Below are 26,502 nucleotides of genomic sequence, written 5' to 3'. Positions count from 1 at the left end.
ACTTAGGGGGTGTACTCACTTTTGCTGCCTGTGGATTGGATATTAATGGCTGAGTGTGGAGTTATTTAGAGGGCACCAAATTTACACTGTTATACAAGCTGTACACTGACTACTTTACATTGTACCAAAGTGTCATATTTTCAGTGTTTTCAGATGAAAAGATATAAATTATTTACAAAAAATGTGTTGAGTGTATGTGTATATTATATATATATATATGTGTGTAAAATTATATAACTATAACTAATATATTACAGTGCCTTGTGAAAATATTCAGTCCCTTTGAATGTTTCAACCTTTTCCCACATTTCAGGCTTCAAACATACAGATAAAAAATTTAAATGTTATGATGAAGAATCAACAACAAATGGGACACAATTGTGAAGTTGAACGAAATTTATTGCTTGTTTTAAACTTTTATAAGAAATAATAAACTGAAAATTGGGGCCTGCAATATTATTCGACCCCTTTAAGTTAATACTTTGTAGCGCCAACTTTTGCTGCGATTTAGGAAAAAGAAAGGGTGGCGGTAGGCAATAGTTGTATAAAACTCTAAAGAAGCTTTCACATTATCCAGGGGTTTTTTCTTACTGACTTTACTAAAACACAAGGCAGTAGAACACAACATTTTGTCATCTAATAATGTGTATACTGTATTTAATGTACTTGTGACAACTTTAAATAAAAAAAAAATAAAAGTATTCTAAAGGGGCCTTTACACGCTAGCAATATCGGTACCGATATCGCTAGCGTGCGTACCCGCCCCCATCCTTTGTGCGACTCGGGCATATTGCTGCCCGTCGCGCACAAAATCGCGCACCCCGTCACATGGACTTACCTGTCCTGCGACGTCGCTCTGGCCAGCGATCCGCCTCCTTTCAAAGGGGGCGGGTCATTCGGCGTCACAGCGACGTCACACGGCAGGCGTCCAATAGAAGTGGAGGTTCGGAGATGAGCGGATGTAACATCCAGCCCACCTCCTTCCTTCCGCATAGCCGGTGGAGGCAGGTAAGGAGATGTTCCTCGCTCCTGCGGTGTCACACATAGCGATGTGTGCTGCCGCAGGAACGAGGAACAACATCGCTAATGAGAGGTAAACGATTTTCTGTTTTAGGACGACCTCTCCACGGCAAATGATTTTGGCCGCTTTTGCGATCGTTTTAGGTCGCACAAAAGTGTCACACGCTGCGATATCGTTAATGACGCCGGATGTGCGTCACTAACGACGTGACCCCGATGATAAAACATTAACGATATCGTAGCATGTAAAGCCCCCTTTAGGTATAAGGAAGGTGATTACAGAAATATTGGGTACCACTTCTTGGAACATCACTTTTTAATACGGTTTTGGGTTATCGTCTCAGAGGGATTTTACTGTTAATTTGAAAAGATACAATTGATTGTATTATATTGATCTGGATGGGAACCGTACATTTTGGAAGTGTATTAATGTCTATATATTTGATTAATTATAAGATCCCAGTTTTTCGTGGTGCATCTAATTCATTGTTGGGAGAGATCAATCCTCAGTATGCCCATTTTGGAGGCGATGGCTTGGGAGATGTAGGAGATCCAAACAGCCCAGGATTAGAATACTTGCAGAAGGAAGATGCTGTGCATGCTCTCATAAGGATCATTAATCAGTATGAGGGTCAAGTAAGTAGTTTGGTATAAATCTTTAAGTGTTAAGAATGCGTTAACTGAAGATCATATATCTTTATATGGCCCTGTCAGTGCAACTGTCCAAATCCGGGTGTCCGGCATTAGCCAGGACCAATACCGTGACACTAGCCTAGAATGCAATGTTAAATAGCCGAAGAGGTTTATCTGAAGCCGTTTTCTAATGGAGATCAGCTGATATTGTAATGAATTTAACATGCAGCATGCAGTATCATGATCCCTTGCCTTATATTATTATATTATATTAATTCTTATCCGGGTACCATTGCAAGTTGGTTGTCTCTTGCCATTTGACCACAACATTTTTCTCCAACTTACAATTTAGTTCAACTTAAAATAAGACAAAAATGAAGCATAAGAGTAAGTAATATGCACACAGAATAGCAGAACATATATTCAGAGTAGGATGCTATATGAGAATCAAGCAGTACAGTCACTTCAGCAATACAGGTGTTTTACCAGTGAAATCATCATCATCATCCATCATCCGTAAAAAGGGGAACGTATTATAGGGACATGTACAATAATCATGAACAATAGAGGTCCAGACTGGTACAGAAGGAGAGAGGAACCTGCCCGCGAGGAATCAGTCTACAGGGGATGAGTGAGGATAACAATAGGTGAGGGTAGAATGGGTCGTGCTATGCTGTAGTGGACTGAAGGTTACTGCAGGTTGTGGGCTTGTTGGAAGAGGTGGGTCTTCAGGTTCCTTTTGAAGCTGGTTGGCTGGATTTTCCAGTTAATTACATGTAGTACCTATGGCATTACATGTGGAATGTCATTTTAAGTTACAACGGCCTTTCCTGAGCCATTGTGTCGCGGGCGGGGAGGAGGGTGTCGGCACACTACGCTCACCCCTTCTGCTCGGGTCCGGCAGCTGCTCAGTGGTGGCTCGAGCTGTGGGCCGGATCCCGGGGTTTCTCGAGCGACACTCCTCGCCCGTGAGTGAAAGGGGGATTGGTTGGGTGTGGGGATTGTTATAGTTCGTGACGCCACCCACGGTTGTGGTGATTTTCACCACCGCTGCTCAGTACGGGGATCCCGGGGATGGTGATGCGGAGCAGCCAGGTGTTGTGTTGCCCCTCCGTGGGCAGGGGTTGGTGATCCCGGGGCCCGGTGATGGTTTGTGAGGTGCGGGGCCTGGTGGGCGCAGGGACGCGGGGGCAGCGCTGTGCCTTGCGGCACTGTGGTACTCACTCAGCCTGAGACGTGGACACAGTTTGTACGGTAAACCAAACGGCTGGTAGGACGGTCCCACAGACGGCTGCACCTGCACTCCCGGTAGGTGACGGTGATGTCCCTCTTCCTTGCACCTATGGTTGACTTGTGGTAGCGGTGGATTCCCTCCGGTTACCCGCTCCCCGACTACAATCTGGGCCGGAGGAGCTCTACACTTTGCCCGCAGGCGCTGGCCCTGAGAAACTGGTGCCGTGGCGGTGGCGGTGTCTCTCTGATTCGGGTTGGGCTGTTGCCTTCAATCGGGACTTGGTTGCTGGGGGATCTACGTCCCCTTCACTGACGGATTCGGCAAATTTGGCGACTCCTAGCCTTGCCGGGGTCCGAGAGGCCCCTGCCCTGGTGCTGACTGTCCTTCGGAACACTGCTCCAGACCATCGGGCACACAGCCAACGGGGTCCTTCCAGGAACTTCCAAACGGTCCCCCTCCAGACAGTCACCACCGTCGCTGACCTTGCTGATCTGGCCCTACACAAAGCTGGACCCTTCAGGCTTTCTTTCTTCGCTGTCACTTCACTTGCTTTCCTCCTTTACCACTTTTCTGCTTTCACTTTCTTAACTCCTCCACTTAGCTCCTCACACTTGCCCTGCCTAGGCTAATCTCTGTTCTGCCTGGTGTTCCTGCCTCCAGAGTTGTGAGCTCCTTGGTGGGCGGAGCCAACCGCCTGGCCCACCCCCTGGTGTGCATCATCAGACTCCTGGAGGAAGGCAACAAGGATTTGTAGTTTAGCTGTGATGTGCCTACCTGGAGTGTGGGGTGTGGTGGTGTTGTGACCTGTGACCCCTGGCTTGCCCAGGGCGTCACATTCCCCCTTAGCAATATGCAGACCGTCCGCGGGCTGCCGTCCTACACCGGTTTTATTTTTCTGTAAAAAGGGGTAACAAGGTTAAGACAACATGAATAACATTTTTAATAACTCGTCCCAAGACGGGAGGCACATTTACTTTAACGTTACAACGGTTTACGGTCACGGTTTCCGCTCTCTCCCACCCAAGCAACCTGGCCCTGATGCTGCCCCTAAAACCCAGGCAGCACCCCTTGACCCACAGTCCAGCACAAGTTACCCGAGCGGGATCTGTCCTTCCCCTCCAGAGGGTAGCCACCGGTTCCTTTGGTGGCTGGGCCCCAGCCTGCTCTGCTGAGGGCCCTCCCTCCAACCTGCCTCTCCGGAGGCGGCATTGCGGAAACGGTAACGGTAACCAACATATTTACAAGCCACTTAACGTTTGTGGTGCCCTGCAAGTTCACGGGCTTGTCCATGGATAGTCCTCCATGCAAAACTTTAAACGGTCCCCACGGGGACAACGGTGCCGGCTCCGGCCGGTTCAATCACATCAGACAATCAGGTTATGTACTCGGAAATTATCATTTTCATCATTTTCAAAACTTTCAAACTTCAAACAAACTCTAAACTCAGTGGTGGTCCCAACGGGGACAGTGCAACGGGCATCCGCTGCCCTACTCCGGTCCTTCTGCTGCTTCATCCGAGGGAGGGGGTGCAGAGCTCACCCTGCTCTCATTGCTGCCCCTGAGCTTCACATCCAGGGCAAACCACCCCCTCTCTCCGCAGTGCCGGGTGTACCGCACCATATCCCCCGGCATGAGGTTACGGCCAGGATGCTCCTCGGGCAGATGGGCATTCACGTCCCGCCGGGCCACAAACACCTCGGCCTCCAGGCCCGGTTCATATATAAATCCATAGCCCCGGCGGACATCAAACCGCCTCACCTGCCCTTCATACAACGGGCCCCGGACACGGAAGGTCACCTGCCGAAGATTCTCCTTCTCCCGAATGGCCCGGGCCACCAGCTCGGCTTTCCTTCTCTCCCTCTCCGCGATCTCCAGGCCCAGCTTTGTCGGCTCCCTGTCCCAATATGGCGCTGCTGCCAGCGCCGGCGCACGGGTCGGGCCCCGCGGGACATCCAGAACGTTACCCACTGTCAGGAAGGTGGGCGGCGTATCCCGCGGTGTCATGGCCTTGGGCGCTGCCTTGCAGCAACAACCCGGCGCCACCTCAGCCGAGGTGTGGGGGATGGGCACAGGGGCTTTCCGCAGCTGGGCCTTCGGCTCGGAGCGGGTCATCGGCTCCGGCTCGGGAAACTGCTCGGGGACGGCCCCTGGTACAATCTTCGGGGCCTTCCATGGCAACACCTCCGGTTTGCTACGGGCTCCGGCTACAGGTCGGTCCGCTGGGGCGGACGGGCTGGATATCGCTACCGGTTGTGGTGGTAGCGGGCCTAGTGGCGGGGTCATGGCCCCCGAGACGGGAGGGAACGGGGGGAGAGGGCTTGGACCGGGTCCCTCAGCCGCAGCGACCGGTCCCTCTGGGACATAGGGGCGTGGGTCACTCACCCTCCCTTCCTCCGCTTCCTCCTCGCGTCTCCGCACGGTGGCTATAACATCCGCCATGTCGGTTTCCCACTCCTCCAAGAGGAGCTGCATTTTGACCTGCAGCCTTAGATGGAGCTGCGCGGTCCGGATTTCCACCCACGCTGCGGTTCCCGGTGCGAGGGCCACGGTGTTTCGGGACGGCATCCACATGGTGTCTTTCTCTCTTTCTTCCAGGAACGGTATATTTGCAGGGTCCTGGCGTCCCTGCTTTTATAGCTGCAGCTACATGCGTCCAGCCGCCATCGCGTCCCCCTTAGCTCTTTCCGGCCCCTCCTCTCTTGGGGCGGGGTTTTGGCCTTCGCGCCTCTACTGCTCGAGAAGACGCTCGAGCGGGAACTTTTCGCGCCAAAGATGGCGGCTTCTGAAATTTTCCTGCCGGATACCTCCGGCGGTAACAAGGCGCACCTCTTCCAGACGGCAGAGCGGTAAGATCCTGTTTGTGACGCCAAGTTGTCGCGGGCGGGGAGGAGGGTGTCGGCACACTACGCTCACCCCTTCTGCTCGGGTCCGGCAGCTGCTCAGTGGTGGCTCGAGCTGTGGGCCGGATCCCGGGGTTTCTCGAGCGACACTCCTCGCCCGTGAGTGAAAGGGGGATTGGTTGGGTGTGGGGATTGTTATAGTTCGTGACGCCACCCACGGTTGTGGTGATTTTCACCACCGCTGCTCAGTACGGGGATCCCGGGGATGGTGATGCGGAGCAGCCAGGTGTTGTGTTGCCCCTCCGTGGGCAGGGGTTGGTGATCCCGGGGCCCGGTGATGGTTTGTGAGGTGCGGGGCCTGGTGGGCGCAGGGACGCGGGGGCAGCGCTGTGCCTTGCAGCACTGTGGTACTCACTCAGCCTGAGACGTGGACACAGTTTGTACGGTAAACCAAACGGCTGGTAGGACGGTCCCACAGACGGCTGCACCTGCACTCCCGGTAGGTGACGGTGATGTCCCTCTTCCTTGCACCTATGGTTGACTTGTGGTAGCGGTGGATTCCCTCCGGTTACCCGCTCCCCGACTACAATCTGGGCCGGAGGAGCTCTACACTTTGCCCACAGGCGCTGGCCCTGAGAAACTGGTGCCGTGGCGGTGGCGGTGTCTCTCCGATTCGGGTTGGGCTGTTGCCTTCAATCGGGACTTGGTTGCTGGGGGATCTACGTCCCCTTCACTGACGGATTCGGCAAATTTGGCGACTCCTAGCCTTGCCGGGGTCCGAGAGGCCCCTGCCCTGGTGCTGACTGTCCTTCGGAACACTGCTCCAGACCACTGGGCACACAGCCAACGGGGTCCTTCCAGGAACTTCCAAACGGTCCCCCTCCAGATAGTCACCGCCGTCGCTGACCTTGCTGATCTGGCCCTACACAAAGCTGGACCCTTCAGGCTTTCTTTCTTCGCTGTCACTTCACTTGCTTTCCTCCTTTACCACTTTTCTACTTTCACTTTCTTAACTCCTCCACTTAGCTCCTCACACTTGCCCTGCCTGGGCTAATCTCTGTTCTGCCTGGTGTTCCCGCCTCCAGAGTTGTGAGCTCCTTGGTGGGCGGAGCCAACCGCCTGGCCCACCCCCTGGTGTGCATCATCAGACTCCTGGAGGAAGGCAACAAGGATTTGTAGTTTAGCTGTGATGTGCCTACCTGGAGTGTGGGGTGTGGTGGTGTTGTGACCTGTGACCCCTGGCTTGCCCAGGGCGTCACAATTGTATGCTGAAAATATTGTAAGCTATAAGCACAGTGCCTTGCAGGACCACTGTACATGGTCTCACTGAGTGAGTGGCTCTGGCTACTAGGGTTAGGGATCTTGGAAGAGGATCAGTTAAGTGCATCCACATATGCCATAATTAGGAATATCAGTAGGCATAAGCAACAACAACAAAAAAAAAGGAGCGCACGTACTGATAACAAAATAGATCTCCATAAATTAGGAGTGCTCACCTTGAGATTTTGTGCCGGGTGAGCACGACTCCACTAATCGTAAACCACGATACAGCCTATGCCTTGTATCCAGGGCTGAGCTTGCCAAGGAACAAAGCCAAGTGATTACAATAAATGTATCTAATTGGTTGCTGGGTGGTTCCCAACTTAACTCCAAAACAGACCTGGCACGAAGTGCTTAAAAACTTTACAGTGAAATCTCAGAACACTGCGTTTCTGGGCTCAAGGGCAGTTTTTTAAGTGACAGAAATCACAGATATGGGAATATGAAGAGGTGGCACAGTATAACTAGCTATCGGTAAACTTTTACCAATTGACGATTATTTGAGTGCCTGTTTACACAGTCAGACCAAAGTAAATGTTGCACACTGAGAGATCTACTGTATATTAGATTGCTCAGTGAATTTATGCTGCCATTGTTCATGGCAGTACGAGTCCTGTTTACACAGGATGTTGCACCACCTAGAACAAATATCTTTGCACTTCACAAAAGATCACATCACCTGATGAACGAGCGTTTTACTCGTTCATCAGGTGATTGGCAGCCTGTTTACACCGCAAGATAACAAAATAAGACAGTTGCACTCTGAATTTCTAAAGCATGCAAGCCATGAATGTCAGAATATAGAGATGCGTTACTGGGAAATCTAGGAAAAATTGAGATATTTAGCATAGAAAAATGGCCATTTTTATATCTGCCCATTAGCCACGTCAAGGGATAACTTGTATACTGGGTATACTCTAACGTGCCTCTCTGAGTTAAAAACCTGTTTATGGGCATGTAGGAACCTGCTATAGAGAATAAAATCACCTATGGCTAATGGAGGTGCACAATCAGAGGCTCCATAATCTAGATAAAAAGACTGATGGCATTTACTACATGCAGTCTGCATGCTGGGAGTGCCATCAGTGTTTTTGTCTAGATTAATGGGGGTCATTCCTTCTGACCGTGCACACCTCCTCCAGTAGCCACAGGTGATTTTATTCTCTAGTAGCAGATTCTTACTTTCCCATACACAGGAGGATTTTAACCCAAAGAGAGGCGTTAATGTAGGTACCAAGTATATGAGGTATGCCTTGACATGGCAACTGGGCAGATATTTAGCATACAAAAATGACTTTCTATATCTCAATTTTTCCTAGATTTCCTTGAGCAGTAATGCATTTCTATATTCTAACATTCTTGGTTTGCATGCGTTATCATTTCAGAGTGTAACTGTTTTTTTTTTATTATTTGTCATGTTCAGTTTTGCACCTGTTCAGCCTGCCTGTTGGGAGTGCCATCAGTCTTTTTGTCTACACTGAAAGATAATTATGAAACAAGCTTTATTAACAGGAGTCGTTCATGATTATATTGCAGTGTAAATGTCCCGTAACTCTGAAATGTCAACATTTAGAAAGCGAGCTGATATATTAATTGATTTTATTGTAATGTATTACAATGTAATGTACATTTTTAGTATTTCAATGATTTTTTTTTCTTGGTTGTTTTCAATCTCAGATGAGTGATGTGATGGTTTAGAACATGTTGATAATTCATTTAATAGAATAATCTGCTCAACACAAAAATATTCAAATTATTGGAGTGAATATTGGATCACTTCTGGTTCCTCAAGTCAATCAATAGCACCCAGTCTTCTCCAGCTTTGACAATAAATTGTCTTATGTACGGCCAGATTAACACCCTTGGAATTCTGAGGTTGTAACATCATATTAATGCATTTCTTTTTTCTTTTTTCCTCTGACATATTAAGATAAATCTGGTAGCATTAGGACCCTTAACTAATCTGGCCCTGGCAGTCAAAATGGATCCAAGCCTTCCAAAGAAGCTGAATAAACTGTGTATAATGGGAGGAAACATAGAAGGTATTGGACTTTACTCACTTAAAACTGTATAATGGGTATTTTTAGTTTTTGTTATAATGTGCTGCAAATATGTGGATAAATGTGAATTTGGTGGAAATAACATTTGTAGAGGAGCCTCTGTCGCCATGTCTATCAGAGATGACCAGAGGAACAGAATTGCATGCATGAATATTCTTCCAGTAAAAAAATAGACACCATGATGGAACCCCAACTGACCCTATCATGAGTCAATGAGATCCATAAAGCGTTATTATTGCTATCTATTGTGCAACCGATTGTGTCCTGCATTGGAAATGACAATGTACTATGGAGAGAATCGTCCAATAAAAGTAGGATTACTGAAAAAATGTATCGAAAGTAATATACCTAATATATGTGCCGATTTAGGAAAATGATATTTAACCATAGCAAGTTTACAATACCCTGTGAATCACAGTGCTTTGAAAAGGTATTCATACCTCATGAACTTTCCTACATTACACCCACAAACTAATATATATTAGGACTAGAAGATGGCCCGATTCTAACGCATCGGGTATTCTAGAATTTATTGTGTAGTTACTGTATGATTTTTGTTATATATATATATAGATGTTGTCTGTAGTTGCCAAGTATTTGTGTAGTGCGCTGTAAATGTTCTGGGTGTTGTCTGGGTGGGGGTGTGTGAGAGCGGTGTTGTTTGTGTGTTGCATTGTTTGTAGAGCGCTGTATGTCTGCAGTGTTGTGTGTGTGTGGTGCTGTGTGTTGCGTTGTGTGTGTTGTGGTGTTTGTGGAGCGCTGTGTGTCTGCAGCATTGTGTGTGTGTGGTGCTGTATGTGTTGCACGGTTTGTGTGGGTGTGTGTGTTTTGGGGGGAGGTATGTTTTGTGCAGTGTGTGTGTGTGTGTTGGACTTGGAGGAGTAGTCCTGGAGGGAGAGGAGTATAATAGAAGGAATAGTCCTGGGGGGAGAGGAGGATAATAGGAGGAGTAGTCCTGGAGGTGAGGAGTATAATAAGGGGAGTAGTCCTGGGGGGAGAGGAGTATAATAGGAGGAGTAGTCCTGGGGGGAGAGGAGTATAATAGGAAGAGTAGTCCTGGGGAGAGAGGAAGATAATAGGAGGAGTAGTCCTGGGGGAGAGGAGCATAATAGGAGGAGTAGTCCTGGGGGAGAGGAGGATAATAGGAGGAGGAGTCCTGGGGGGAGAGGAGTATAATAGGAGGAGTAGTCCAGGGGGAGAGGAGTATAATAGGAGGAGTAGTCCTGTGGGGAGAGCAGGATAATAAAAGGAGGAGTCCTGGGGGGAGAGGAGTATAATAGGAGGAGTAATCCTGGGGGAGAGGAGTATAATAGGAGGAGTAGTCCTGGGGGTGAGGAGTCTAATAGGAGGAGTAGTCCTTGGGGGAGAGGAGGATAATAGGAGAAGTAGTCCTGGGTAAGGGAAGTATAATAGGAGGAGTAGTCCTGGAGGAGAGGTGTCTGTAGGTGGAGTAGTCCTGGGGGGAGGTGTATAGGTGCCCAATGTGTGTGGGGGGCGTGGCCGAGCGGGGCAGACGTGGCCGAGCGGGGAGGCGTGGCTGAGTGTGTGGGGGCTTGGCCGAGCGTGTGGGGGCGTGGCCGAGGGGGCAGAGTGTGGGAGGCGTGGCTGAGTGTGTGGGGGCTTGGCCAAGCGTGTGGGGGCGTGGCCGAGGGGGCAGAGTGTGGGGACGTGGCCGGGGTTGAAAGTGTGGGGGGCGTGGCTGTGGGGGGGCGTGGCCGAGCATGGGGGTGCGTGGCCATGTGGGGCAGAGTGTGGGGGGCGTAGCCAAGGGGGCAGAGTGTTGGGGGGCGTGGCCGAGCGGGGCAGAGGCCAAGCGGGGGCGTGGCTGAGCAGGGGCGTGGCCGAGGGGGTAACTATTCAAAGCGGTTTCCATAGTTACCTGATGTGTATCATTGTTATCAGCGTACGTGTGCCGGGAGTCGGGGTATGCTAGTAAGCATGGTACACATCAGGTAAGTATTCAAAGAGACAGTGCTGGGTCACTTGTTGGTCTCCTGCTGTGCAGCACGCATCAGCGTGTGACAGCGGGAGACCAACGATGTGAATGGGCAGGGAGCCAGCATACGCTGGTAACCATGCTACACAATATTTCCCGATGTGTACCATGGTTACCAGCGTTACCGCCCCCCGCACGCACGGGAGCCCACACCAGCGTACGCCGGCAACCCCAGCAATGTGAGGGTATGTGTCGGCTGGGTTGCCGGCGTACGCTGGTGTGGGCTCCCGGGGCTACAGCACTCACCTGGGAGTCCGGGCTCCGTGTCGGTTCGGGGAATGCGTGCGGGGGGCGGGGCCAGAGCGAGCGTGCAATGCGTGAGGGGGGCGGGGCGTGGCCGAGTTGCCAATGCGTGCAGGGGGCCGGGGCGAGAGGCCAATCCATGGGGGGGCGGAGCCTGGGCGAGCGGCCAATCCGTGCGGGGGGGCCGGAGCCGAGGCAAGCGGCCAATGAGTCACGGTAACGACAGAATTTTGGAGCAAGACAGACAGACAGACAGAAGAAGGCAATTATATATATAGATTGTATGTGATATACCAACAAAAGTTATTTGTGAAGTGTAAAGGCAATGATACATGGTTTTCTAAATATTTTTAAAATACTGTATAAATCTGACAATAGTGTTATATACAGTGAAACCTTGGATTACCAGCATGATTTGTTCTAGGAGTGTGCTCTTAAACCAAGTTACTCTTATATCAAAGCAAATTTTCCATAGGAAATAATTGAAATGCAGACAATTCGTTCCACAACCCAAAAATATTTAGTGTATTTATACAAACTTATTACAGTAATACAAAATGTACTGTATTCATATAAAATTATTACAGAACACTAATACAAAATACTGTACAGTAAAAGCATATAAAATAAATTAAACTGCATGTTAGCTTACAATAGAATTGTTGGTGTGCGGGAGGTACAATACAAGCAATGTGCTGTCCTGGTTATCAATAAGAAAGTACAGTACTGTATCTACAAATGCAACTGATAGACCTGCTATATAGTATATGCTGTACCGTATAATGGTATACTGTATACAGTAAATATGTACAGAAATTTACCTCCAGAGCGGGTCAGAGCGTGATGAAAGGACAAAATTGGATGCGTTCACGGTGAGTATTTGCTCTTTTTGCAAAGCATTGCTTTTAAACCAAGTTACAAATTATTAAAAAGCTATTGTTGTCTTGCAAAACGCTCTCAAACCAAGTTATCTTAATGCAAGGTTCCACTGTATTTGTATTCAGCCCCCCTGAGTCAATACTTAGTAAGACCACCTTTTACTGCAATTACTGCGGAAAGTCTTTTAGGGGATGTCTCTTCCAGCTTTGCACATCTAAAAATAGAAAATGTTGGCCATTATTCAATGCAAAATAGCTCTAGCTCAGTGAGATTGGATGGAAAACATTTGTGAACAGCAATTTCACTTGAGTCTTTGCACAGATTCTCAGTGGGATTTAGGTCTGGACTGTGACAGGACCAATCACATACATGAATATGTTTTGATTTAAACCATTCTATTATATCTATAGCTTAGCTTATAGTATGCTGAGGGTCGTTGTCCTGCTGAAACATGACTCTACTCCTCAGTCTCAAGTCTTTTGCAGCTTCTAAAGCTGGGTTCACACTAAACGACAGCGACAACGACGTCGCTGTTACGTCACCATTTTTGGTGACGTAACAGCGACCCTTGTAAGTCGCTGTTATGATCGCTGCTTAGCTGTCAAACACAGCAGAAGCAGCGATCATAACGTCGCTGTGCTACATGTGCAGAGAGCAGGGTGCCGCGCTTAGCGCTGGCTCCTTGCTCTCCTACAGTACACATCGGGTTAATTAACCCGATGTGTACTGCAGCTACATGTCACAGTTCAGAGAGCAGGGAGCCGCGCGCACTGCTTAGTGCTGGCTCCTTGCTCTCCTTGCTACAGTATACATCGGGTTAATTACCCGATGCATACTGCAGCCACATGTCACAGTGCAGAGAGCAGGGAGCCGGCGCTGGCAGCAAGAGCGGAGGTTGGTAACCAGCGTAAACATCGGGTAACCAGGGAAAGGTCTTCCCTTGGTTACCCGATGTTTACGCTGGTTACAGCTTACCGCAGCTGCCAGTGCCGGCTCCTGATCGCTTCATTTCGTCGCTCTCTCGCTGTCACACACAGCGATGTGTGTGTCACAGCGGGAGAGTGACGACCAAAAAATGAAGCTGGACATTCAGCAACGACCGGCGACCTCACAGCAGGGGCCAGGTCGTTGCTGGATGTCACACACAGCGACAGCGACGGGACGTCGCTGCAACGTCACAGAAAATGGTGACGTAGCAGCGACGTCGTTGTCGCTGTGTGTGACACCAGCTTAACAGGTTTTCCTCCATGATTGCACAGGTATTTTCACCTTCCTATTAACTCTGATCAGCTTCTCTGTCTCCTGCTGAACAAAAATATGCCCACAGCTTGATGCTGCCATGAAGCTTGATGGTGGGGATGGTGTTTTTAGGGTGATGTGCAGTCGTAGTTTCTGCCACACATAATATTTGCATGTAGCCCAAAAAGTTCTAATCTTACGACCAGAGCACCTTCTTCCACATAGGGAACACATCTAGCATATGGGAAAAATACCAAAAAATTGTGCAGTTTGTCACGGTAAAATGATTTTTAATATATGTGATTACCTTGAATTTAAAAAAAAAAATCAGACTACGATCTCTATTCCTTTATGCATTAATTTTCAGATTTCTTTCAAAGCCAACTGCTAGTTTGGGACTTTTCTCTTAAGGTCATGTCTGTTTCAGTAATATCTGATTACTTGAAATACTATGTCCCAAGAATGACAAAAGTATATTAGGAGTGATACCTTTATAGGCTAACCAGAAAAATTATATTAGCTAATATGATTTTTCTGGTTAGCCTATAAAGGTATCACTCCTAATATACTTTTGTCATTCTTGGGACATAGTATTTCAATTGATTTTTCTGGCTAACACGGTACCACAATATTACCCTGTATTGCACATAGTAATATCTGATGAATGGGAAGTCTGTAATTCCTTGAAGATGCAGCCATCAGTAATTTTCTGTAAAAGTATTACTTCATTCATGCTGAGGAGTCTTGGAGATCAATCTTTCCTTCCTAACCCTGTAAATTCTCTACTTTGGTACTGCTTGTGTCCGGGTGTGACTCTCCCTCCTTGATCTCTAAAGCTGTCCTTATAGATCAGATAAGTTGGCAGAAACTGACAATTGTCATTGTCATTTTCAACCATCCCATATAATTTCTTTACGATAGTAGATAATCATTTGCCACAAATGTAGATGTTGGCTTCTTTTTAGTCATGTTTGTGAGATAAGTAAAAGTCAGCCATTTTGGCTCCTGCCTGCTGTGTTTTATTTTAATAATACTTTAAATCTGTATTCACAAAGGGCTAACATTTTCAGCAGCACAATTTATAGGATCTATGTAAAAACCAAATAAAAAATTGTTTTGTATAAAAAAATCTCCTTTTTATTTTGTTGCAGGCAGAGGGAACAGGACGACCTGTGCAGAATTTAACTTCTATCTGGATCCAGAAGCTGCCTATATTGTAACAAATGAGTTTACCTGTCCGATGTTCATTGCTGCTCTGGAGTTCACCCGTGAAAACTGCCTTACCACGGTATTATTATCAGAATTATTTTAGCATGTTGTATTCTGTTACTAAATGTGTACCCCTGACAAACCCTTAAAGGGAACCTGTCAGCAGATTTGGGGCCTATAAGCTGCGGCCACCACCAGTGGGCTCTTATATACAGCATTCTAACATGCTGTATATAAGAGCCCAGGCCGCTGTGTAGAATGTAAAAATCACTTTATAATACTTACCTAAAAGGTTGCTGTGGTAGAGTTGGGCCATATGGGCGTCTCCGTTCTCTGGTTCCGGCGCCTCCTCTTTCAGCCATCTTCGTCTTCCTTCTGAATCCTGTGTGCATGAAACATCCTACATCATACACACTCACCGGACCCTCGCAGGCGCACTACAATACTTTGATCTGCCCTGTTCAGAGCAAATCAAAGTGCGCCTGCGCAGGACCTCAATGCCGGCGAGTGTGGATGACGTAGGATGCACCCCGGCTTCAGAAGAAGGACAACAAAGATGGGCGAAAGGGGAGGCACCGGCACCGGAGAACGGAAACGCCAATATGACCCAACTCCACCACAGCAACCGTTTAGGTAAGTATTATAAAGTGATTTTAACGTTCTACACAGCGGCCTGGGTTCTTATATACAGCATGTTAGAATGCTGTGTATAAGAGCCCACTGGTGGTGGCCACAGCTTATAGTCCCCAAATCTGGTGACCAGTTCCCTTTAAAGATCAAAGCAATGGATAGTGTCTCTTCAGGAGTCATTTGTATTTGTAGGTTGTGGAGGATGGGTGTGGAGTAAATTATCATGAGCACCTCCATCTATTTGATGTGGCAAAATGTATGGTATCTCCACCCTGATTCCTTTACTTTGTTATAAACACGAAATCACAGAAGTGGCACAAAACTGTTGAACTTCTAAATAGCTTTTTTGAACCTTAAAGGACACCAAGCTTATTCCTTATACCCTACCTGAGCACATCATCAAGTAGTGACAGCAGACTTAATTCCAGCGGTGTTACTGTTGTTTTGTTTTTTTGTTCGTTTTTTTTTGTTTGTTTTTTATATAAAATCCCTGCTCATTTCCTGCAGCATGCTAGCATTTATAAGTAGAGATGTGTTGGACCCTCAGGTACCCGGGATTGGCGGATCCAGCGGGGTTTAAAAATAAACACGATTCAGGCCTGAAATTGATCTTGGATATCTGTCCAGATTCAAGTCCCCATGTAAACTTATAGGGACCCGAATCTAACACTTTAAAATGGTGGTAGAAGGGATAGGGGGATTGGAGCAGGTGCGCTAACTTACCGAGTCTCCCACATGGCTGTAACTCTACTTCTGGGACTCATCATTATTAACCTTCATAAATATTCACTGCTTCTACCGCCCACTGGCAGTCTCAGCAACTGTGATTGGTTGCAGTCATACAATGCCCCCAGCCTGTGTGACAGTGTGTCCAACTGCTTTCAATCACAGGTGCTGTGTGTCTATATTGGTGTAAATATAAATTAAAAAAAATTGGCGTGGGGTCCTCCAAATTATGATACCCAGCACAGATAAAGCATACGACTACAGGCTGCAGCCCCCAACTGTGCACAATATCTTGGCTGTGTATCAAAATAAGAGGAACCGCATGTGTTTTGTTTTTTTTTAATTAACTGATTTTTAAAAAACGGCATTCAGTCACCCCCCCCCCCCCAATTTTGATACCAAGCCATAATAAAGCCAACAGCTGGGGGCTGGTATTTTCAAGCTAGGGAGGGCACATGGTTATTGGGCCCCCCAGCCTAAAAGTAGCATCCTGCAGTCGCTGAGAATTGTCGCATCCATTACATGCAACAATCCCGGAACTTTACCCAGCTCATCCCAATGGCCCTGGTGCAGTGGCAATCAGGGTAATAAGGGTTCATAACAGCTCACAGCTGCCACTAAGCCCTAGATTAGTAATAGGATGTGTCTATGAGACCCCTCCATTACTAATCTGCAAGAGAAAAGAAATAAACACAAGCACAAAAAAATCCTTTATTTGAAATAAAATACAAAAAGACCCTCTTTCACCAATTTATTAACCACAAAAACACTCCTGCAGGTCCGACGTAATCCACACAAGGTCCCACGATTTTTCCAGCTCTGCTACATACACACTGAACGTACAAGCGTGGACACAGAACATGACTGCAAGCTGTGGGCTTCAGGCAGAGACTGAGCCACAATGATGAGAGGTGACGAGACTCAGGTTTTTGCAGTCACAGATGTAGGTTCCCACAGTCCTCCACCTGTGACCTCTGGTGACCTCATTAAATGCAGTGACACCACCTCAGAGGAGGTCACTAAATTCACAGACCTGCATATCCTAGCAGAAAACTGCAGTTTTTTTTGCCAAGACATGCAGAATTGGTGCTATAATTTATACACCATATTCCTGCAGCAAATCTGCATCTTATGGTAAAAAAAACGCATCAAAACACACGCGGTTTTCTGCCAGGAGATGCAGATTTAGTGCAGAAATTTGGAGCACACATTTCAGCACCAAATTTGCACCTTCTGACATCAAAACTGGTTTTGTACATTTTTTTGCCAAGAAATGCAGATTTGGTGCTGACATTTATACACCATATTCCTTCACCAAATCTCTATATCCTGGCAAAAAATAGAATCAAATCTTTGTTATTGCCAACATGTACTTTCCTAACCAGGGACAGGACAGATTCTGTGCAGACGGGAGGAAAATTCTAGAGCATTTTGCAGACTCCTCTCTGGCGATATTAGCAGGCGAATTCAATCTGCCAATGAACCCGGGCCTGGACCTGTCCTCGGGTAAGTCGTCCTATCCGGCCTCAGTCATACAAAAAGGTCAAAAAGCACATGCATGGTCTGAGATTGGTGGTCATATGGAGGGTTCTTCATCTGGACACCAAGGAAGCTTTTTTTCCTCGGTCCATTCTGTCTATAGAAGGATTGACCCTTTCCACATTTCTTATGCCCTCCTAGACATGACAGTGGAAGCGACCATAGGTAATATACAGTACTATGGTCGAACCACGCTCCCATTTATTTATCGATTCAGTTAGGGCCTCGTGTCAAGTCAAATTTCACCTGGCGACTGAATGAAAACCTATTACAGGATCCATTATGCAAAGCGGACCTTACCCAGTCAATCCATAACTTTATTAGAGATCATGAACGTGATACCACTTCTCCTGAAATCCAGTGTGAGTCACTGAAATATGTATTAAGGGGCATTTTGATCTCACATGGTACCCACCTGAAAAAAAAAGAAAGCCATTGAAATAAGACAGTTGTCTAACCAGATTACCTCACTAGAAACCAAACACAAACGTGACTCATCCCCCAGAACCTACGCGCAACTTTCTACAACCAAACAAATTACTAGAGATATTAGACCAGAAATTCAGGGGCTTTATGTTTAATCTTTGTTTATTAGAAAACATACGATACAAAAGAACAAGAAAAAGGCATATATTTGAATGTTACATACAAATTTTGGAATAACCAACCAATTCCTTAATAATGATGGAAATGAATCATATAGAAATGTATTTTTCTTGGAAGTAATAAAGAAGCAAAAACAAAAAAAAGGGAAGAAAGAAGAAAATAAGCGTGTAGCATGCCCTGAAAAACACAAATGTGGTAGAGTGGTAGATCCTAAAGCCATCTTCCATTTCCCAGCGCAGAAAGGTGGTATGGGTAAGTCCCGGCGCAAAGTCCGGGTTGGAAAAAATCAGAATGAGCAGAACTGGAGGACCAGTCAATGAGCTTTTTTGTCGGATCCGATCCCATTCTTTTAGTGTGGCCTTTGCTAAGAAGTTGGCAGTAGGTAACTTCACTCCCTCCCGTGACTCCAACCATGGTAGATACCTCAAGGGCAAATCCAGGGGCTTTAGAGAATCTCTCAAAAGCTGCTTTTATCAACTGGGCAATAGAAGTGGGAAGCTTCTCGCAAGGGCCCTCCGTCCCGCTCTTTGAATACTTACATCCCTTTCATAAAAGATCCAGGAAGCTGTGGTCACTTGCATAGCAACCAGGACATTTTAGCCGGCTTCCGCACATACTACAAGGTGCTTTATGATATTAGGGGACAGTTGGAAAACACAGCAACATATTGGACTCAAGATGATATTAAAGCTTACCTGGAATCCCATAAGCTCCCTTCCATCTCGAATGATGCCTTACTGGAGCTGGAGGAGGACATCTCCCTGAAGGAAGTCAATGCGCTAGTTTCAGATTCGAAGTCAAGGAAAAGCCCGGGTCCAGACGGGTTCTCAGCGGACGTCTATAAACAATTTTCAGAACTTTTAAATTCACTGTTCCTATCGGTCTGTAAATATATATCTGCAGGGGGTGCGTTCCCTACCCAGGCATTGATGGCCCACATCACAGTTGTACCCAAACCAGGGAGAGACGCATCTCTTTGTAGTAATTACAGATCGATCTCGCTTATAAATCTAGATATCGAGCTTTATTCTAAAATGATATCAAATATGTTACGACACCTTCTTCCGAGACTAGTAGACCTGGAGCAGCTGGATTTCGTAGCCAGGAGAGAAGCCAGGGACAACACCCTGAGGACCATTTCCCTGATCGACAGCACAAGACATAACGGGATCCCCATGTGCATCCTGTCGGTAGATGTAGAGAAGGCATTTGACAGGGTGAACTGGGGTTTCATGTTTCAGGTCCTTAAAAACATAAGGTTGGGAGAGCACATGATTAACAGAGTTGCAGCACTCACTCATCCCACACAGCACTTATCAAAATAAATGGATCCCTCTCAGATCCCTTTACAATACGTAATGGAACAAAACAAGGGTGCCCCCTTTCCCCATTATTATACATTCTGACCATGGAACATCTGGCGGTGGCATTGAGGAGCAATATATCAATAAAAGTGGTTACATTTCAGAAACAGGACCATAAATTAGTGTTATTAGCAGATGATGTGCTCCTGTACGTCACCTCCCCACTCATTAGTCTACCCAACATAATGGTTGAATTGCAGAGGTTCGGATCTCTGAGTAATTTTAAAATAAATACTCATAAATCCGAAATACTGAATATATCTCTTCCTCCAATACTGGTGACTCCAGCTCAAAGCCTCTCTCCCCTTCAAATGGCAGGTGGATTCATTGACATACCTAGGAATTAAACTGACGGCGGATCCCCTTGACCTCCTTAAATCAAATCACCACCACATCTCCAGGAAGTTAGAATTAAGCTGGGTTTACACACTGCAACATCTCAAACGACATCGCTGTAACGTCACCGGTTTTGTGACGCAATAGCGATGTTGTTTGCGATGTTGCAGTGTGTGAAACCTATCAGCGACCTGGCCCCTGCTGTGAAGTTGTAATCGTTACAAATCGTTCAGGACCATTCCTAGGTCCTTTGTTTCCCGCTGTGCAGCATGCATCGCTGGAAAGTTTCAGTGTGTGAAAGACTTTGCAGAGACTTTGTTAGCAACTTCCCTTTCAAAAGGCTGCTTATCAACGTCCCCAACAACCAGCTAGGTCGCTCTGCAGGTCCGGATCGCTGTTGAGTTGTTGGCCAGGTTTGCCTGTTTGACAGCTCACCAGCGACTTAGCAGAGACTTAGGGAGGTCGCTGTTACGTCACAAAACCGGTGACGTTACAGCGATGTCCTTTGCGATGTTGCAGTGTGTAAACCCAGCTTTAGACCTCAATAGCTGGAATAAATTCCAGGTTTCACAGTTTGGGAGAATAAATGTGATCAAAATGGACCTGTTACTGAGGCTGCTTTATTACTTCCAAAACATTCCCTTAATGTTGCCGGCCTCTTATTTTCTCACGTCTGAAATCAAGCATAACCAAATTTATCTGGTCCCATAAATGCCCATGTATATCCCACAAAATATTGAGTAGCTCAAGGGATATGGGAGTAACTGGACTCCCTAATCTCCTTTTGTATAGCTATGCTTCTCTGGGGACGTGCATTCTGGATCTATTTCACGCAGGGAAACGAAAAGATGGGTGGAAGCCGAAAGCACACAATCTGAGGTTGATCCAAAGATAGTTATTTGGACCAGAGCACCACCCAGCTCCAGCTCCGTCAAAGTACCTTTTATCACTAAGCAATTGTGGAATTTTATGTCCTGAGGTAATAAATATCTCGACTTGTCCTCCATCCTAGGCCCATTGATACTGGTCCATAGTAATCCAGATTTTTAGTTGGCTTTCCATAGATCAACATTCCTTCATAAAAGGAAGCGTGACCATCCTATTATTCATGACTTAATCTCAGACACAGGTATTAAACTCCTACATAATTACTCTTCAGATATCAACAGCTCTCAAAATATGTGGTTCTTCTATGAACAGCCAAAAAGTTTTATAGTGTCTATGGCTAGGAAAGTAGATATTTAAAGGACACTCACACCCTTTGAGACCCTTTGCCTAGAGAAGGATCCTCCAGATCATACCATCTCGACCTTGTATGACTTGTTTCTCAGATGCAGAGGTGTGAGGGACGGCTTGCCTGGGTACTTTGGGAAGCGGGAGAGAAAGTGGGGGAGGTCATTCTCGCTGAGAAGCGGACCAAAATCCTTCTCTTTATTGGTAAATATTTGCTCAATTTGATTTCACAGGAGAGGTGCCACAAGGTGCTATCTAGGTTGTATAGGTGTCCTGTGAGTATCCATGCTACCTTTCCGTCAGCCTCTGATGTGTGCTGGAGATGCCAAAAGGAGAAGGGAACCCTCACCCATATCTGGTGGTCATGTCCCCTGGCGAGATCATTCTGGGAGAGTATTTTCTAGTTACTCAATAGACTATCCTTGAGGCAAATCCAGCCCACAAAAGAGTTAGCTCTCCTGTCCTTCGGGGATGTCTCTGCTCCAGGGCTTAGGAAAGATTGAGACATTTTTTAACAGCTGCCAGAAACCTAATTCCAAGATATTGGAAGCAACCTAGAATCCCATCACGGGATGAATTCACAGCAGAGTGTAACGATATTCTCAGGATGGAGACCTTGAGAAGTCAGACACTTGGTAACAAGGACAAAGTTGATGCCACGTGGGCCCCGTGGATGATTTTCAGGGACTCACTGGATATGGGTCTATGGATCTACAGGAGACAGGTATGTGGGTAATCGTCCATTAATTCTCTTATCTCTACACCTAGAAGGCTAACTTTGAAAATGTGGTTTTGTTGTAGGAGGCCGCGTCCAATCTGGTGGGAACCCTTTGCACCCTTCTCCTGTCACTTTACTCTCCCACGTTTCTGTTGTCTTTACTGACTCTAATCCTTCTCCCACTTCTTCTTTATGATCTCTTTTTATTTTTCAACTCGTTTTTCCTATCCAATATAAGTACAAATTGTACTTGTTATTTATGGTCGCCAGTGGCGCACTTGTAGACACGGAACTGTGATTCATTAGCAGCTAGCTTACGATATATACCCTCAGCCTGCGCGCTGTGCAATTGTTTGATTCTATTATGCTATTCTAATAAACTTTGATTTGAACAAAAAAATAAAATCAAAACCACATCTTAACACATGCAGTTTTGATGTGATTTTTTTGCTAGGAGATGCAGATTCGGTGCAGGAATATGGTGTTAAAATTGGTCATTTTGCAGGAACCCCTTCCTAACCATGACGAAAGTGTACGTGAAATGTCGTGAAGAGATTAAAAATAATAAAATCAGATATTTCTTATTCATCCCAGGACAACCGGTTTCCCCGCTATTGCTCTGGTGGATGTTTACAGGCTGCAGCGCAGACTCGGCAGTAGACCCAGAGTTTATGAGAAACAGCCAGTTTATTTTTAATATAGGCAGACAGATGGAACAAAATAAATTAAAAAGGCAAAACATCCTTTTAAAGTATTGTCCAGAGTGGACATATCATTGATGCAATCTACGCAGCCGAAAAGGTGCCCAAGAGATAAGGGGGCCCACTTCTACCAGATGAAATTGTTCATTATTATGAGCTACAGTGCAAGGCAAAGGGTCCTCCTTATACTCTCCTTGCACAGGGACCCTTTTCTGTCTGTGGCCACATGGTATGGTGGAAAAGCAGTGCACCTAGTCATCATTTTTTTATTTTAAATGCAGTGAAAATACTGGACCATTATGCAGCAGAAGGTTGGTCATGATCTAAAAAGATGAAAGGCTTGTAATTTTACCTTTATTTGTTTTAGTCACTGCGTAAAAAGATGTGTGAAAAAAAACGTATGTGCTGTGTCCAAAACATTTTTTTTTCAGGAATATTTTAAAGGCTGGATAAACCAGAACACAGAAAAAGGCCGGTTTATGAAGAAGATCACAGCAAAGTGGCCCCAGAAACACTCTTTTGTCTCTTACGACTCGTACGCCATCGCTGCAGTAATTGAGGAAAATATTATCACAGAATATATGCAATGTGCCGTGAGCGTAGAGCTTCATGGGAAATATGCCAGAGGGATGCTGGTTCTGGACACAGACGACAAGTGGAAGAAGGAGCATAAAGCTGTCCTGATGAAGAAATGTAATCTAGACCGCTTTAAAGAACTACTATGGAACGCTCTTCTATAGGAATTAACAAATGGGACCGTAAGAAAATTAAACTTTTTTGTTTGAGCTTTCTTGTATCACTGGCACTACTGTTCACTTCTCATTGACATAAATGCATGGTTTATTTGGTAAAGATTCTAGGTAATTCTTGTCTGATGAAGGGTTTATTGAGGTTCTAATGAAGCATTTTATAGTATTATTCTATAAATCATATACTGTACTACAGTTCTTACAAAAATGGACAAAAATAAGTTCACAGAGGTTTTGTCAGAGAAGTTACAAATCTAATTATTTTGGACTTTTATCGATAATGCAATACATAAATTACACAAATATCACTACGTTCTAGGGAAACACTTCAGATCAAATATATCACAATGTATATTTCTATCAAAAGTTGTCATTTCACAATAAAAAAAAAATATTTTCCATACCAAACCTGCCTTCTACATATGTAGTAGATAAAAAGTAGCAACCACATATAGTTGTGAGTAGATCAACACTCAGTTTTCACAAAGCCCTGCAGGTCAAGTGTGTACACTGTTTAATGTCCCGCTTGGGATTTATTCTTCACTGTGATTGTAGCACTTGACATGATCTGATGACTCTACTCAATAAGAGCAAAGCAGCTACAACTCATTGGCCACAATTCATCAAGTCCGGTATGAGAATGGCATAGGTGGCAAAATTTTAATGCAGTCTCGTGTTGGTCCAACATTTTGTGACTTTTTAAATCTTTTATGGCAGAATTGTAGAGTAAAACTTTTGATGAATTGGGCCTATTGTTTAAGGAGTAGTTTCTCTGTACCGTCAATGCCAGCATTGCAAAGTGATATCATTTTCATGAAAACTCTAACCCTGAGTGAAGATTTTGAGAACAGATCAAAATAATTTTCACCAAGAACAAGATCTCAATGCAGATATTTAGTTTTAAGGGGTTGGCAATTTTCTGATTAAATCTGCCAAATCCAATAAACTGTGTACATTTTAGAAAACCCTAATTCCCTAAATATATTGCTGCAGCACCAAAGTTCTCTATACACTATGCTCATCATGGATCTAATGTATCAACTGTGAACCTTACATTCATAGAGCTCAATATTGGGTGGACGTGATTTATCGTCATGACCTCTTCCCTGGCTGTATTCTCATCTGTACCGGTGTATTCGCACTTACGGCCGATTCTGCTGCCTTTATCTGTACAGGAGCAAAAAGCATTCGGTACCAACAGGGCCAGATTAAGGTTGGTGGGGGCCCCTGGGCAGAAAATCTGGTGGGGGCCCCATAACGTTAACATTTTTAGCCATAACAGTAGAGCGCAAACTGTAGCATTTAGATATAAATCCAATGAAGAGTTATCTTATCCTGTTCTGCCACATTCAGATTTACAGTACTACAATACAGACACAGTCCAGGATAACTCACAGCAGTCACTAATACACAGAAAGTAGAGATAAGGCTGCTTTACACGTTTCAATTACATATGCGATCTCGTATGCGATCGCACACGCTCCCAACGTATGTGCGGAACTGGCAATTTGTTGCCCGTGTCGCACAAACGATTAACCCCCGTCACACGTATTTACCTTCCAAACGACCTCGCTGTGGGCGGCGAACATCCACTTCCTGAAGTGGGATGGACGTTCAGCGTCACAGCAACGTCACACAGCGGCCGGCCAATAGAAGCGGAGGGGCGGAGATGAGCGGGACGTAAACATCCCGCCCATCTCCTTCCTTCCGCATTGCCGGCGGGATGCAGGTAAACTGTGTTCATCGTTCCCGGGGTGTCACACGGAGTGATGTGTGCTGCCTCAGGAACATTGAACAACCGGACGTTCAATTTTTAGAAATTGAACGACATGTATGCAATCAACGTTTTAACGCACAATCAGGGTCGCACGTAGCTGTCACACACTACAATATCACTAATGATGCCGGATGTGCGTCACTTATGACGTGACCCCGCAGACACATTGTTAAGATATATTGTAGCGTGTAAAGCCCGCTTTACTCACATATTTTTTATTGATCCCAATGTTAAGGCAGCCAGGGCCGGCTCCAGGTCTCTGTGGCCTCCGGGTGAAAGAGTCTCAGTGGACCCCATCCACACACAGACACGCACACACACATACAGGCATACGTACATATACATATTTGAAGACAAATTCAGAAAAATACATATAAATAGACAAATATATGCACAGTCATATACACTGACATACATGCAGACACAGACGCATTAGGGCTCATGCGCACGTTGCGTAATTCCATGCATTTACGCTGCATATAGCGTTGCAGTGTAAATGCATGCGTCCTGTGTTCCCTGCACAATCTATGTAGATTGTGCATGACACGTGCGCACGTTGCTTTTATGAATGCAGCGATTTGGGTGCTAAAATGTTGACCCAAATCTGTGCGTTCATAAAATGAGCATGTCAATTATTCCGTGCACTATGGATGCAGCTCCAAATCGCTGCATTCATAAAAGCAACGTGCGCACGTGTCATGCACCCAATCTACATAGATTGTGCAGGGAACACAGCGACGCATTGCATTTACCACCTTGCAACGCTATATGCCAGCGTCAAATCGCATGGAATTTCAGCAGATACGTGCGCATGAGCCCTTACAGGTATTAATATGGGGAAGTCGCCAGCAGCCTCACTCACCTCTCCCGCTTTTTTCCGTCCAGCTCCTTCAGGACATGTGGCTGTGTTTCACGATGGCTGTCACTAACAGACATGACTGCACACTGACAGCACTGCTGTATATACATCACAGGAGGGGCTGAGGGCTACAATATATACATTACAGGAGGGGCAGGGGGCATAGACATTACTGGAGTGGCAAACAGCTCTGGTGGTGTACTCATTACTGGGATGGGTGACATAGCGCTCTGGGGGACCCATATAGTTCTGAGGGGGCCCGCACAGACTGCTCTAATTCATATATACACACACACAGTACTGCTTCTTACACACACAGCTCTGACACACACACACAGAGCTCTGACACACACACAAATACAATGCACCCCCCATCACCCCCTACACATACACACACACAATGCACCCCCATTACCCCTCCCCCTACACACACACACACAATGCACCCCCCATTACCCCTCCCTCCCCACACACACACACAATACAATGTACCCCCCATTACCCCTCCCCTCACACACAATACAATGTACCCCCCATTACCCCTCTCCCCCACACACAATACAATGTACCCCCCATTACCCCTCCCCCTCC

At 46.1% G+C, this 26,502-nt stretch overlaps 1 protein-coding gene across 4 annotated transcripts in view; it reads left to right on the top strand.

Annotated features, from left to right (window-relative positions):
• The window catches only part of LOC142291794 (uncharacterized), an 85,990-nt gene extending 62,679 nt beyond the window's left edge, over positions 1–23,311 (top strand). For 3 of the 4 annotated variants that reach the window (XM_075336603.1, XM_075336604.1, XM_075336605.1), the window contains 4 exons: positions 1,477–1,656; positions 8,978–9,089; positions 14,616–14,752; positions 22,958–23,311. In XM_075336603.1, coding sequence (XP_075192718.1) covers positions 1,477–1,656; positions 8,978–9,089; positions 14,616–14,752; positions 22,958–23,266 — 738 coding nt within the window. In that variant the 3' untranslated portion in view covers positions 23,267–23,311. Of the gene's footprint in view, positions 1–1,476; positions 1,657–8,977; positions 9,090–14,615; positions 14,753–17,414; positions 17,536–22,957 lie in introns of all 4 variants that reach the window. The other variant, XM_075336607.1, reaches the window with a different exon arrangement.
• Positions 23,312–26,502: the final 3,191 nt, after the last annotated feature.

This window comes from Anomaloglossus baeobatrachus, chromosome 2 (genome assembly GCF_048569485.1).
Source record: "Anomaloglossus baeobatrachus isolate aAnoBae1 chromosome 2, aAnoBae1.hap1, whole genome shotgun sequence".
Lineage (NCBI taxonomy): Eukaryota > Metazoa > Chordata > Amphibia > Anura > Aromobatidae > Anomaloglossus > Anomaloglossus baeobatrachus.
Note: the sequence above shows the minus strand (reverse complement) of the source record. Positions and strands in the feature narration are given on the sequence as shown.